A 16,371-nucleotide genomic window follows, 5' to 3' on the forward strand; every position below is an offset into this window, starting at 1 on the left:
AAGTACATTTTCGTTAAGTACTTTTTGAGTTATGAGGCTTGAAATAATTTCTTAATTTTACATAAACCGTAAAATATCTTGTAAAATATTCATTTTTCGATTACCTTACCTTAATAGTTTTATGTACAAAATAATGAGAGGAATCAATTGGTGTAAAGAAAACACATAGTTGTTTCGAAGAAAAAATATGTAATTTGCAATTAACAATTCCATATTTTTTCTTAAAAACAACTATGTGTTTTCTTTACACCAATTGATTCCTCTCATTATTTTGTACATAAAAGTATTAAGGTAAGATAATCGAAAAATGAATATTTTACAAGATATTTTACGATTTATGTAAAATTAAGAAATTATTTCAAGCATCATAACTCAAAAAGTACTTAACGGAAAGGTACTTAATTATAGTGTTTTGGAAAGCTCTCGAAATAAGCTACAAGAATGTACAAAAATATATAGGGTATTCCATTTAAAAAAATTGAAGTGACCTTCACGTGACCTTCAAATGACTCTTCAAGGTCAAACCAATGATACCATCTTATGGCCCCCTCGAAACCATACAACTTTTGTCTAAAACATTTTTCTCTATCTTGCTTATTTTTCGAGTTATTTGGCTGCCTAAGTTAAAATGGGTCACCCTGTATACTGACGATAATATAGGAAATATTTTTATGTTATTTTTTAAAAAAGATTTTCTACGTTTTTGAGAGACCTTTATAATGTTTTCGCATATATAGATCTATAAATATCTATAACACACGATATAATTAGAGAAATCTTTATTATAATTTATATAATTAGAGAATCTTTATTATAAATGTTTTCAATTTTATCAAATTATTGATATGACAGTTTCTTTAAAATATATTTTGTAAGAAAAAAAAGACAGAGATCTATCTCTGAAGTAATTCTACATCTTTAAATATATCTATAAATATCAAATAAATTATAAATTTGTTGACTTTTTGACTTTCATATCAATTAAATTCGCTGAGAACGACATATTCATTTTTATTTTTGTCATAGTCAGTATTTTAATCAATTGCTTTGCATATTTTTCTCCATGATATCCATGGTATATAAGATGCGAGACACTCTTCCTTCTCCACTTTATCGATCTCTTCTGTAAATGTCGATGTTGCGAAATTGCTATGCGAATTCTTCTTTTTTGCGATTACATGAGTGACGTATTCAAACGAGGCACGAAGAAACGATTTCAAACGAATCAGCAGCGATTTGTGAAATGTTCACTGATGTGCTTTTTCTGTCTCGTAATATAAGCTCGACGAAATCGTGATCTATGACTTTCCTCGGTTGCTCTCCATTTGCTCGGCCCAAAACGATCTACCGCGCCATAGATAATCGTATCTTACACGTGTTCTGCATGTCGGCCCAGAGACGACATATTTCAACCTAGTTCACGTCGTGCCCGAGGTTTCACTTAGTGTGAAACTTCTGATTATAACGCTAAACGTCAAGATTTCCTTGTTCGCGAACTTTGCGAGCGCAGACAACTCATGATTAGTATCCGCGAGCAACGATAAAAAATGAAGAATTAATGATATCTATAACATTTTAAAGTTTTATGGAAATTTCTGCAAGTTTTTCGTTTCTCTCACTGCTCTTTTCCTTTCTTCTATTATTTTATTTTTTTATGTAACATTTTTTATATATTTTTATTTTGCATAATTTATATTTAATGCATATGATATATGGATATGTTATAAATATTAAAAAATGAAAAGAGGAAGAACGGCAACCGTTTAAAAAAAAGTATATCCACGGCATTTTTTAAATTAATAAATTTATAATTCACAAATTTAAATTAACAAATTTACTATACTTCTTATCTATTGCTTTTTATTAAAATTATTAAAGAGAGTAATTTATTAAAATCTCAATAAGTTTAACAAATTTCATAAATATTATTGAAAACTTCATTATTTTATCTTCATTCTATTATTTCAAAATAAGCTGTATAAATTTAAAGACATTAAAGTTGATATAGAGATAGTTTATTGGAACACACATGACATTTATCCGACTTACTTATTTTCATTTTGAACAGTTCACTTGGTGACACGTGGCACGTTGCACATGTGCATCGTATTACTCGAGCGAAAATTTGTCCTAATCGATCAGAACTTCGTTCACCGACCGGATGTAGTCCCACGGGAAGTGAAAGAAACTTCCGGTTGGCATCGCAGAGTCGGTGTCCTTCTCTTTCTCTCTCTCTCTCTATTTATCTCGTCCTCCACCCGGTTGATATATCGAACGGGAATTTTTTCCCTTCTCGAAAGAAGCGCGCGGCTGTCTATTTAAAGCGGCAGGGTTTTATTGTGCATTCAAGAGGAAACGATACATTATCGAACAACCACCTAGCACGGGTATACCTTGGAGTCGCGCCATCAATCGACGTCGCTTCGACGTTGACGGAATTTTTGCCGAACTGCCAAACACCGGAAGAAAAATATCTGTATCGACGCTCGAAAAATTTAAAAAATATTTTTCAACGCACGCCGCATTATTATAAACGGCCATCTATGAAGAAAAAACGTTGTTTACTCTTTTCCATTACGCTAACTTAATACGATGAAAGAACGGCCTTTTAATTGGGGTCATAGGTGACTCTCCAAAAAAAGATCAGAAGAAAGTTCTATTATTAGACATGATTTCGTAAAGAAGGAATTTTATTAGAATTGTATTCTTGTCCATCAACATGTAATTAAGGAAAGTTATTCATAATTAAAGAGAACTGCTTATTCTTTTTTCCTTCCTCTATATTTAAAGTCTCTTAAAAAATTGCTGTTAATAATATTATATATATAATACAAAGAAGATATTATCTAAAATTATCTTTGGTTCTTTATTTATCTACTTTTTTAAATTATTTAATTACTTTAAAAATGTGTGTGTGTGTGTGTGCGTCCGTATAAAATTTCATTTTATTATTCATATTATGTTTATCATATTACGTTTATCTGATTCTGTTTGTATGCCATGTATGAACGGTGCGTTCTGAAAATTTTGGATATAATATATAAATTTTCAGAGAGTTATTTTCGATATGTTATCGTGTGTAGTTCGACATATATGTATCACTTGCAATCCGTTTCGAAACTGATCAAACTTTCGATCGAGGAGAATGGGAAGGTTTGGTTACAACTATTCGCTTCCTTCCTTTATCCTTTGCCGATGAAACAGAAGGTAAAGTGAATAGTTAGATTGCTGGTAGCAATAGAACGACCTCGATATTTCGTGATAAGATCGAGTGCTCGATTACCCCCATACATTTGTGCCTCACTTTGTTCTACAACATGTCGCCAACTTTCATAAATTGAACTTTGATGTTTTTGACGCTAACGGTATTGTTCGAGATATAATATAAAAAATATTCAGATAATCGCGATAGTTTGGAAACAAAATATCGATTTATTTACAGATAAGGATACTTACGCATTATATTTAAATTTAAATTTGGGTAATAAAATATAACACAACAGTTTTAAGAGATTAATTTTACTGAAAGAAATTTTTTTACCACATTGACCATCGAAATATGATATAGCAGATCTATATCTAAACGCATTTTTTTTCTTTTTACGGAACTATAAATTGACGCTGATTGCTCAAATTCTTCGTGTGCAAAAACAGCAGTATAAATCAAGTAATTCGACTATGACATTAATTGGATTGGGCGTTGGATCAGAAAAGTTTGCGCATGATCGCATTTCGGTTTCTTGCAATACGAGAAAGTTGTTTGATTGGACCCTTTAGTTCGACTATTCCAATGCGATGTTATTTCGTATAGTATAGTCGGTTGAAAGGGATTTTTGGTTACTTTTTCCGACGGCTAATCTTCTTAGGTAGAATCAGGGCAGAAGTTGAAAAGGGGCTTACGCGCGACAAAGCTCATGGTAAAAGAAAGTAGAAATATCGAAGAGAGAAAGACGTGGCGCGATCTAAATTAAAAATTTGAATATCTCTACGCAACGCTCTCGCGTTTTGTATACGCGATATGAAAGATACGACATAGAGCTTAAGATTAGCCTAGTATTTTTTAATCACAAGGAGTGTCAAATGTAACTTTTAATTAATTCTGTCTTTACCAGCTACGTGCAAATGATGCTCCATTATTTTTCTTTATAGATTAAAATATTTAAATGATCTTATCCATGATTAATTATGAAGAAAAGATGAAAATTTATAATGACAGTTCTGCTTTAATGTAATTGGCTTGAGTCTGAAATAAAAATAAATCCCAATCGGATTCTGGATCAAATACGCTCTTTTCGCTTTGTACAATATCTTAAAATATTTTCTAGATGAAAAGTTTTTCTCCAAGCAATTTGGAGAAACTGTAATTAAGCTGTGAAATATTAGCCATTGCTACCTAACTAGCCATATAGCATTAAATCAACTAGATCTAGCTTTCAGCAGTACTATACATGCAGCTTAATTGTGTGCAGGCTAAAATCCGTATTCCTACCATAAATTTACGGCTGAATTTCATCCTTAGCAGCGAAATAACGTTGTATGTGTGATCTTCATTTAAGATAAATGAAACCCGGAATTATAATCATATTTTATATTTAATTTTAAGTATGAAGTATAAATGAAAGAGAAAAAAAAGGATTTTTTTAAAAATTGCCAAGTTGCAATCATTTTTATTAAATTTATTTATTATATATTCAACTTAAATATTTCGTTTTACTTTCTATATAGATATTTCTTTTAGATTCTTTTTAAAAACAATAGTACATATATGTGTTCTTTTTTTCCACAAAATCTCTTACATACGTGGGTCATTTGAAAAGTTTCCGGCCTTTTTAAGAAAAACACATATTTCGAAGCAAAACAAAATTTATTTCTCGACGTAATCTCCCTGCAACTCGATACATTTGGTCCAACGTTGAAGACCACATTTAAGAAAAAACGTCCGCATTTGGCCAAGAAAAAAATCCTGTTTCCAGGATAACGCTCGGGTTCACACGTGCATGGTCGCAATGTCAAAATTGCACGAATTGAAGTTTGAATTACTTCCGCACCCACCCTAATCACCAGATCTAGCTCCCAGCGACTTTTTTCTGTTTCCCAATTTGAAAAAATTTCTCGGGGGAAAAAAATTTGCGTCAAATGCTGAAGTGGAAGACGCTGTAAACCAGTATTTGTCAAGTTTAGATAATCAATTTTTCTCTGACGGTTTAAAAGGATGGGAGAAACGTTGGACCAAATGTATCGAGTTGCAGGGAGATTACGTCGAGAAATAAATTTTGTTTTGCTTCGAAATATGTGTTTTTCTTAAAAAGGCCGGAAACTTTTCAAATGACCCACGTACTTTATAATACACCTAAAATTAAAAATTGATACATTTTTGAATTATTTATATTATATATAAATCTTACTTACTATAAATTTAAATAAAATCGTTAAAAGAATTAATTAATTTTTATTAAAAATTTTTAAAAAAGGTTATTCAAATCGACAAGAAAGTAATATCGACAAGCGAACGCCGTGAAATCGCATCGCATTCTGTATGCAACATTTGACGCGTCTGAGAATCACTCCAATAACTGAAATGAGTGTAGTAAAGCGAGAAAGGAAGTTTCGAGAAAGGAAAAAGGAAAAGAAATTGAGAATCACCGATGCATACAAAAGGAAACAGCGATGCTGTATTTTTAGAAACGCATGAGTGTTACGAAATAATGCAAGATTCTGCTGCAAGTCCATCATCGGATTCCATCAAGCGCATCAATGTCGTCCGGTTGTTTACGATCCCCGGCTTGATTCTCGCGAGGCAAATAATTGACTTCTGCAGCGAGATTTCCCGACATAGGAGAAAAGCCATTACCCGATTCGATTTCCATGAACCGATAAGTTGATATCGATCTGCGGCTCACTACCGGTACTTCTTCCCTGCATCTCCCCGTTGATATCTTTCTGGATTAATGCGATTGAATCTCATCGCGATTCCCTACAGGATTCAAGTTGCGTTGTAATGTATAAGGATTCGTCCTTTCTACGAGTTTCTTATTGGCACAATTGATACGTTTAGATCGAATATTGACCAAGTTGAGAGCTTACCAGTTTTTTGAAAAATTTTAGTGTCACAATATTTGTGCATTAATCTTATAGTGATATTCTTTTTTAATTATAGCATTATAATTTTAATTTAAAAAAAGTTGTTAGGATTATATCAATCAAAATAACTTAGTATTTAATATAATAATATAAAGTATTGAGAAATTGGGAGAAATTTCTCTTTTTTTACATTTTACATTTGACTTTATAAAGAGATATTAATTACATGAAATAAATCAGATAATAGTTAATGTCTTTTTTTGTGTGAACAATTACATTAGATGATGGAATTTGTTCATTAATTAAATCGTTACTTTGTTTAATAGTATTAAATAAGTGCATATTATGTTTAAAAAAATTTTTTATGTGTAATACATGTAGTAATATAAAATATTAGCTTTTCAATAAATCTTTGTCAGTAGCACGAGAATTAATGATCCTTGGGACATTTTCATTAGTATAAGTCAATAAAACGCAGAAGCCAAGTGATATAACTCAATTTCTATTAGTTCTATCAGTAGTACAAGTCCAGTAATGGGAAACAAGTAGTATAAGTCAATCTTTGGATTTGTACATAATTTAATAGATATCCCTGACGTTGTATAAATTAATGATTTGAAATTAATAATTAATATTTAATGATTTGAAATTAATAATGACTAAAACGTTTTTATATTTGCACATTATCGTAGTAATATAATTATTAACTTTTCTATAAATGGATCAATAACGAGTTGAATATTTTCAAGATATTTTCAATAGTATAAATCAGTAAAATGCAGAAACCATTTCAAGTGATACAAGTCAATTTCCATTGATTCTATCAGTAGTAGTACAAGATTAGCAATGTGAAACAAGTAGTGTATGTCAATCTGGATTACACATTTCTCTGACGTTTAGTATGAATTAATGATTTATCTAATTACTACTATATGATTTATCTAATTACTACTAAAGCATATTTTTATTTGCAATATCTGTAATAATATAAATTATAAGCTTTCCAATATATTTTTATATCATTTTAAATGATATAAGTTACAATTTCCACTGATTCAGTAGTGAAAGTACAGCAATGTAAAGCAAGTAGTATAAATCAATATTTTGATTTATACATATTTTAATAGATTTCTCTGGTGTAGCTAATAATAAAGTAATGCTTGACCTAATCATTAATAAAATATATACCTGTCATAATTTAAATTGACAAGAAAAAAAAATAAAATTATAAAACTACAATCAATATCAATCAAAACAATAATTAAATTATGCAATTGAGTGCTCTCTCTTTTTTATTATAAACTTTTTTATAACTCCAAAAACATTTATTTATTTATTAAAAGTAAAATGACGAATTTATGAACATTTCCATTGTTATAATATTAGCAATAAAAAATATAAATGCTACATTTCTTGTTCTACTTACAAAAACGTGGATTATATTATAAGCATAATAAGATAAAGGAAGACAAGAAGCAATATTTTTGTTATTATAATTAATAATGACATGGTGAATTGTAGCAATGATTGCAGGTATTATAAGATTATCTCTATTTTACATGTCGCGAGTTAATAGTAGCCGAAATCATCATTGCTCATAATTCATCCTTATCGTTCGGCTTATCTCGTTGCAGGAAGCTGCTTCAGGCAACAGTAAGAGCCAATCGCACGGGCCATTTCATGTGGGTGGGTAGCGATTCGTGGGGTGCTAAAGTTCATCCCGTCCGAGATCAAGAGTTCGCGGCGGAAGGTACCATCACCATCCTGCCCTATAGAAATGCCCTCAAAGGTAAAGGACTCCTTACTATGCTCATGCAACTCTATTATAATCGGATTAATTAAGAAAATGTTTACCCTGAGCTTACTCTAAATCAAACACAAACAAGGTTTGAAATCGATAATTTTCGTATAAAGTAGGATATTGGAACAGAGAAAATATAAATAAGCTTAACGTAAGCTTAACGAAAAATAAATAAAATAAACTGCATTATATATAAAATAAATAAATACGGGTTGAAAATTTTTATGATTAACAAAATTTAATTAAAAAAGGCAGAGAGAGATTCAAGCTTTGAAAGACAAATTAAAATTTCGTGTTGACCAATATATAATATTTCTTTAAAAAATTGTTTATGTTTAGAAGAATAAAATAAAATACTATTATAATTTACAAGCATTCTATATTTTTTTATCAACGGGTCCTATTGAAAAATCCTTCGATAAAATTTATTATAGATTTAGTAAGAGACGCTTGAGATGATACATAACTGATTTCCTGATAATGTCGTATCACTTTGGTCCTTTTATTCCGGCAAAGACACGTGCTCTCAGAATATCCGCGTCAGAATCTGAGCTTTAAGAATACCGAATATTCCGATACAAAAGCGAACGAGCGTATCAAAAGGCGGCATGAAAAATGTATTATACGCAAAAGCCTTCGTGTGTTAGTGTCATTATATCGTATGAGATGTGAGCGTTAAAAAAGCTATTTTTATAGTAATAATAATCTTTCCGGCAAAAATTATCCAATAAGTTTCGAAAAAAATGCGTTTGTTTCGCACTATTAGCATTTCTTTATCAGAATAAAACTGATATCTCCATTTTTAGTGGATTAAATAATAAACAAAGTTTTTGAAGCTTTTTAGTATAGAAATAAAATCTTCATAATAAAGTATTTAAAATAAATTTTATTTTAAGAATTTGTAATTTTGTGCGTAATAGAACTATTGAGAGAAAGAGAGAGAGAGAGAGGGAGAGAGAAAATACTTTCTAATGTAAGAAATTCATTTAATTTATTTAATTAAAATACTAAATTTATTTTTAATTAAAATACTAAATTTACATCTAATTTGTTTAGCTTCACTCCATACATGTGTGTGTATAATAATATACATACACACGCACACACACACACACACATATGAAGTGAAGCCAAATAAATTAAACAAATTTAATATTTTAATTAAATGAATTAAATGAATTTCTTATATTAGAAAGCATTCTCTCTCTCTCTCTCTCTCTCTCTCTCTCTCTCTCTCTCTCTCTCTCTCTCTATATATATATATATATATATATATATATATATATATATGTATGTATGTATGTATGTATGTATGTATGTATGTATGTATGTATGTATGTATGTATGTATGTATGTATGTATGTATGTATGTATGTATGTATGTATGTATGTATGTATGTATGTATGTATGTATGTATGTATGTATGTATATGTATAATTCTGTTACCTCTTTTGATTTTTAATCTGATTCACTTTTTACCATGCCATAATTGAATTTCCTTGTTATCGGGTTGCTTGTTGTATAACTTCGTTGCCATTGTAACGATATTGTTTTAACTTTGAGTTGACGTTCATTAATCTTGAATGACAAGTAAATAATATTTTGCGCCACTTATTATATTGCGCCATCCATGACTCGTCGTTAACAATGTTATCTGTACGTTACATGTATATGCAATCGCGAATATCAAAGAAATATGCGCAACAAGCGATACGTTTCGTATCAAGTAATTAACAGAAATGTCGAACTCTCATTAGTCGGACCAAATTAGAATCAGTACAAAAATTAGTCTTTCTAGTGTCAAAGAAAATGCAGATCATCAATGTTCATTAATTCTATAAACTGTCAGGTTTGAGAAAGCAAATGTGCTGACATTTAAAAGATACAATTTTTACGATTACTTTATTTCGGGTTCTGCGAATCTGCTTTTGATCAGGTTCTGCGAATCTGCTTTTGATCAGAATAATAAGATGGAAAAAGAACAATTACTATGATCTGAATATATTTAATTTTTAGATTAATGTTAAAAGCTCAGATATTATAACCTGATGAATTTATAATAAAAATTCAGAAAAATTGAATTTTATATAATCAGGTGCCTTGTCACGTATCACATACACTATGAAAAGTTCAAAGTTTAAAATTCAATAAAGTTAACTTTCTTGAATAAAATATTCTTATTTCAACTTTATTACGACAAAGGCGCAAAAAGTTTTTCCAGCGAGAAAGCATAATGTATCGAAACTATTGAACGACTTGACTGTAACAAGTGTGATTCGATTCTGTTGTAGGTTTCGACGACTACTATTTGAACTTGCGGCCAAGAATAGGCGACGAGTGTCACAAGCAAGCAGAGAGCAATGTTTTCCATAAATCGTCGTCGGGGAAGATGGTGAATTGTCGGAATATCTGGTTCCGGGAGTTCTGGTCGCAGCATCACAAATGTACCTTCAACGCGAATGCGTCGAGCGACGTGACGCGCTGCACCGGCGACGAGGTCCTCGTCGATTACGAACAGGAGGGTCTGGTGCCTTTTGTCGGTAACGTATAGAATTTTCTTATCGTTATTGACACTTTTCGGACCATCTGTTTCACTTTTATGTCATATAGAATGAGAAAAGTATATGTGATGACAGTTGTGATTTATTTCGATAGCAATTGAAAATTGCCTCTTGGCATTTATATCTTCTAGTTTCCCAAGTCTAGGATTTGTAAAGTTGGCATCCAGAAATGCGAATTTTTACAAAATTAATATGGCATTCGATTGTCCACAATTTATCCACATTTGTCTGCAGATAATCATTTTTTGTCCATTTTAGAAAAAGAAATTAAAAATAAAAATTGAACAAATTTATTGAAACATTTTTTACTTTTTTTGCAAGGTGGACAAAAAGTGAAAGTCTTAAAATTCGCGTTTCGAGATGACAACTTCACAGATCTGCAAATCTATAACTGTAGAAATTTACATGCAAGTCGATCAAATTTTAATTAAATTCCTTAATCTATTATTCGAATAAATTTGGAATTTATTACTCTAACGTTTGGAAGACTATTAATTTTGATTGAAAATTTAATTTGACCTTTTCGATTTATTAATATATAATTTTATGATTAAATTAGCGTATCAATTACGATTTCTCTAAATCGACAAAAGAAGAATGTCTTATAGATAAACTGTTCTCTTTCATGCCATGGCAGTTAATTAATTGCGGGAAGTGCGAATTGTGCACGAGAGGGAACACTTCGCAGTCGTTTATATCCTAAAGAGTGCGAAAGAAAAGATCAGTGGAAGGAAGGGCGAGAAGTAAGACGAGCGGAAAGATAGCTATCGGACGGTAGGAAAAGTGAAAGGAGGAGAAGCATTCTCGGCAACCCTCCAACTTTTCGTCACCTTTCGACCATTTTTCTAGCCCAAAAACAGAAACGGGAAAAACTTGACTGTCTCCGTTCGACCGTGATACCAACAATATATGACGAGACTTACGTCATTTAGTGAGATAACTGCGTGCTTCAATCGATTATTTACCGCGCGATTTCCTCTTATCAGGACATTCCGCAATCTCCTATTTTATAAATTATCCACTCTATTTTGCACTGTATACACGTGCAATTGACGAACGCGATTCTATTAATGCCCATATTTTCTTATTCGCGAAACATAGAAATTTGAAAAATACAGTATTTAACATAATATTCAAAAGACAATATATACAATTATTTAAAATATGTACAATTATTCAAAATATTATTTAAATATATAAAAATTATTTAAAATATGTACAATTTTCGAATATATTAGATATGCTCTCAGCAATTAATAAATATACACAACTGTATCAATTATTAAAAATATTTTTAAGAGATTACATACACAGTTTTATTGCATGAATTAAAATAAATTTTTTAAAATGAATGAATCCGAAACATACAAAAAACGACAGGGTTTCCAGAAACATAAATTTTATACAATTAATCCCAGATCACTATTGTTTATCCATAAGCGTTTGCCAATGTTTGCAATTAACCGCAGTTGATCTAATCCGTGATATTAGAATGCATGCTTCCGATGCAGACAGGACAAACTTTTACGGCAAACTTTCGCGAAGCCGTCATAAAAGAAAAGAGAGAAACAGCGATCCGAGTCAAGAAAAGCAATTTTCCTCCGCTATAGTTTTTGCGTTAACAAACACGTCCGGTGCACCACCACCGTGATGGCGCATGAAAAGTTACGCAAGATCAACGTTTTCTTAGATCGCTTATGCCCTCTCTTTCTTTCTCCCTTTTTCTCGCTTTCTCTATTTTTTTTGTTTTATTCTTCTTGAGACTTCTTTTCGAAATGATCGAAACCTTCCAAAGTAGACAAATCTTTCTGTGTAAATCATCTTATTAATTATATAAGAGACATTTTTTCTGCGAGCAACAATTTACGTTTTCATTAGGGAGCAAAGTATTCTCTTTATCCTTGAGTAAATAAATAATAATGCTTGTCAATTGTACAATAGAGAACTGAAATCTTCGAGATTGATTGGAGCAATAAAACTTGTCCGATTGAGCAAAGTGTTTGATATATTGGTACAAAAGTTTGAATTATATTTTATCGCGAGCTTTTAATGAATTAGTTCGTGACATGAAACAAAATTAGAGCACGATAGCTATGTGAAGTGATACTCTTATTATTTAGTATTTAAGGGAAAAAGAATTCTCTTTTTTTCTCGAGAATTAGTATAATTCTTGATATAATTCTTGTCTTTATCAAGACATTAAATTACCGTTGACATTAAATATATTTTCACAGATCCCACGATAAGCTCAGTAATTTTTAATACTTTGATTTCTTTATAATAATAGCCATAATATTACAATAATAGCCAAAATATTTAAATTCTAGTCAAATTATATATATGATGGTCGAATTATATATATGATATTCAAATCTAGTCAAATTATATATATGATAGCGCATAGTATCTATTTATTTTATAAAGCTTTCAGGATATATACATAATCAGTATGCAAATCATGCATATGTGAATAGTATGCATTTTTTTAAAAATTGCTGTATGAAATCAGAGCTTTTTTCAATTATTTTTAGTGGATGCGGTTTACGCTATGGCACACGGTGTTCATAACGTTATTGAGGAAGAGTGCGTAAATAATCTGGGCACGTCGCATTATCTTTGCGGAACTCTTTCACCAGCACCGGATGGTCCACGACTCCTCCAACACATTCGCAACGTCAGTTTTATTGGTGAGTTATGTTGAATCCTCTTATAATAATTTGTAATCCAATGTATTTTTAATCCTGTGCAATGTATTTTTAATATTCTAAGCTAAATAATATATACGATAACATACATACAATTTTATTTAAATTACGTTATATCTTTAATTATATAACATTTGTATATTTATACAATCGAGTATCTTGCGCCGCGCATACTAGCGTTTTTTTCAGCGTGATACAGTATCGATTAATTGGACAAATATTTGTTAGTGTTACGTGTCTCGAGTGCGAAAGAGGCCGTTAAATTAAGAGACTCGCGCAAATCAATCAATTATATCTGCGAAAATCCTACGTGTATCGAGCTGCGACTGCGTCAGCCCATGTATAAAGCGATCTATCAGTGACGTCAGAGGGTGGCAATCTCGACGCCTCATCGATATTGCAATTAAAACACTTTCCCCGATTTCACGGCACGTAACACTTTCACGTTGGTATACTGTGATACAATTAAGACTGCCCCTCGTTACAGCACACTATCAAGTGGCAATGCGATTATCCTGCATGGCCGTCCATTCCACGATCGCGTATCAGGCAAGATTTATCGTAACCGATTATCGCGTAACGTTCAAACCTTTTTCCCTTCCCTAACTTTTCCAATATTTTCATAACACCTTCGATCCATCTTTTAATCCCGCGTTATTACGTCTCTGTCCACTTTCAATCCTCGAGGCATTATCCTTCTCTTTCTCGTTCTCAAGATTCTAGTTTATATTAATATATCAAAATATCTTACTTCAAAATAAAAAGGAAATGTTCATTTATCAATATTAGCAATAATTAAATGGAGATTAATTTTCAAAGTAAACTGCAGTATATATCCAAAACCGATATATCAGTATATAACAGAAATTTATTCTTCTTTTAATCTCTCTATTCAATATTTTCTGAGCAATGCTTTAATTTAAAGAACCTGATAAATACCAGGTTTTTTCACTAAAATTAGAAACCGTTAAATTGTGCAAATATACACAAAGAATAAAAGGAACCATTTATCCTTAATTAATCGTTAATTCGTTTATCGTTAATTATAATCGTTGAACTTCTCAACTTACTTTAATCATGCATGCTCTATTTTAATATTTGAGTTTTAAAATGTTTGAAAAGGAAATATTAATTTTAACGAATAAAGATCCACATTTTTCATCATAATTTTTTAAGTAAATTTCATCAGAAATGAGATTTTCTCGAGTTTTCCAGTTTTGCTACGTTTTTAAAAGAAGTCTGTAAAAATAAAATCAGAGAGTTTATTTGCTCTATAAATATTTTTAGATCAAATCCAATTACACAAATTTTCCGACATATAAGAGAATATCGTTTTTCCAATACATTACAAAGATTAATTCTATTTGTTGTTTTAATGTAAAATAAATTTGCAGATAGAATAATAATTGAAATAAAAATATCAATTAATAAATTGACTGAAATGATAGTATTTTAATTATTAGTTATATATTACATATGTACTAAACAATACATGAATTCAACGTGCACCAAGTCACACACATATAATCGCATAAGTATAAAGCACAATGAATTGTATTTATTTTTATACATTGTTCTCAATAATTGGGTTTTGAGAAAGAAAAAAACTTATAGCCGCGGATGCAAGTTCACTGAAAAGAGTCTAGTTTAAACTTTGTGGCGTTATCTGGATTTCCCTCAATCCGAAGAAAACCGCGCCCTCGGTTGTTTAACCTCCGAGAGAGAAAGGCTATGCATCTCAAGTACTCTCATTTTTCCTCGCAACATTTTCACAGATAAGCTGACAATAAAACCGACCGCACCAAGAAACATTTCACTCAATGTTGCTCCTTTTTGTTTTGTTCTTTTTTTATTTCTTTATTCTAAACTCATATTTTATCCATTTTTTTTATTTCGTTTTATTATCAGTAAACAATATTTTTACTAGATATTTAATAAAAATATTTTTTATTAGATATTTAATAAAAATAAATATTAGCAAATATTTATTTTTATTAAATATCTAATAAAAAATTTGTTATCAAAATATGTCTCTGTAGAAAAAATTCATTCTTATTTGTGAACAGAGACAAATAGATTATTTAGACGATGGGAAATCTGATATATAGAAAACGAATGCATGATTTATTATTACGCGTTTGACAATATTATCCAGTCATTTTTAAAAATAAATGTCTTGCTTGCAAAAAGATCATATTTTTCTCCTAGCGATTTTGCGAGGTTGTCGCTCGAACCGACATTCAATAGCTATTTAAATTACGAATAATACACCTTTTGATAAGAGGATCCGTGAAATATAATTTCCCGACACGATCAATGCGTTACTTTCTTTGATATTCTGCAATAGTAACGATAACTTGACACAAACTCCACGAACTTGTTTAAGCATTTTGTTCAAAGCGAGTTCGCGAACAAATCTGGCGCGCTTATACGCGCGGAATAACAATGTACATGTATTTTCCTTTGTCAAACTTATTTGCTAGACCTGACGATTCCGTACCTGTTTACACCTCCGTTTACGTTCGTAAATATATTCCAATCCCACGAAAAACGAATAAACTTCTGCGAATTTCACAGAACTGAACGTGCTAAGAGCTTTTATCGTTTATTTCTCTTTGTCAAAAGAGAAAGATTATGATGCTAACAATATAACTTAATGGATTAATATGAAAAATATCCATAAATATACTATTTTTAGTTTTAATAAAATCTGATAAGTTTATACAGAATAAACGAAATTAATTATGACATTTTTCTATATCTGATAATATATTCAAAAATTAAAAAATTTTTCTTTATCTACAATTTTTTCATATATATATTTATATTTGTATATTATACACTTGTCATTTACAATTAAAATATATATAAACGTGTAAAAACGTTAAAATATAAATAATATAATAATAAATATAATAATAAATACATAAATTCTCAATAATTTATTTTTATACATTTAAAATTTTCATAATAATTATGTTTATTTCTTTATATATATTACATTTTTGAACAATTAAACGTTAAGTAAAAGAAAATAAATAGATAAGTGATAAATTTATTTTTATATTATCTTACTTTATATATATCTTCTATTATAACTTAATTTTAAGCACATTGGTTTTATCAAGATAAAAGTAAACAGAAATCTTAATGAAAGATTAATTTGACAAAGCCAGAAATTTTCAGGTTTGCTTAAAGATGATAGAGAGAGAAAATATATAT

General features: G+C 30.2%; 1 protein-coding gene across 5 annotated transcripts in view; it reads left to right on the forward strand.

Annotated features, from left to right (window-relative positions):
- Positions 1-16,371, forward strand: part of LOC145967763 (metabotropic glutamate receptor 8) — a 119,637-nt gene that overhangs the window by 88,775 nt on the left and 14,491 nt on the right. For all 5 annotated transcript variants that reach the window (XM_083092693.1, XM_083092697.1, XM_083092694.1 and 2 more), the window contains 3 exons: positions 7,716-7,870; positions 10,175-10,423; positions 12,976-13,131. In XM_083092693.1, the coding sequence (XP_082948819.1) occupies positions 7,716-7,870; positions 10,175-10,423; positions 12,976-13,131 (560 nt within the window). The remainder of the gene's footprint in view (positions 1-7,715; positions 7,871-10,174; positions 10,424-12,975; positions 13,132-16,371) is intronic.

Source organism: Camponotus vicinus, unplaced genomic scaffold, assembly GCF_025532165.1.
Source record: "Camponotus vicinus isolate PSW18456_S1 unplaced genomic scaffold, iyCamVici1.0 SCAF_3, whole genome shotgun sequence".
Taxonomy (NCBI): domain Eukaryota; kingdom Metazoa; phylum Arthropoda; class Insecta; order Hymenoptera; family Formicidae; genus Camponotus; species Camponotus vicinus.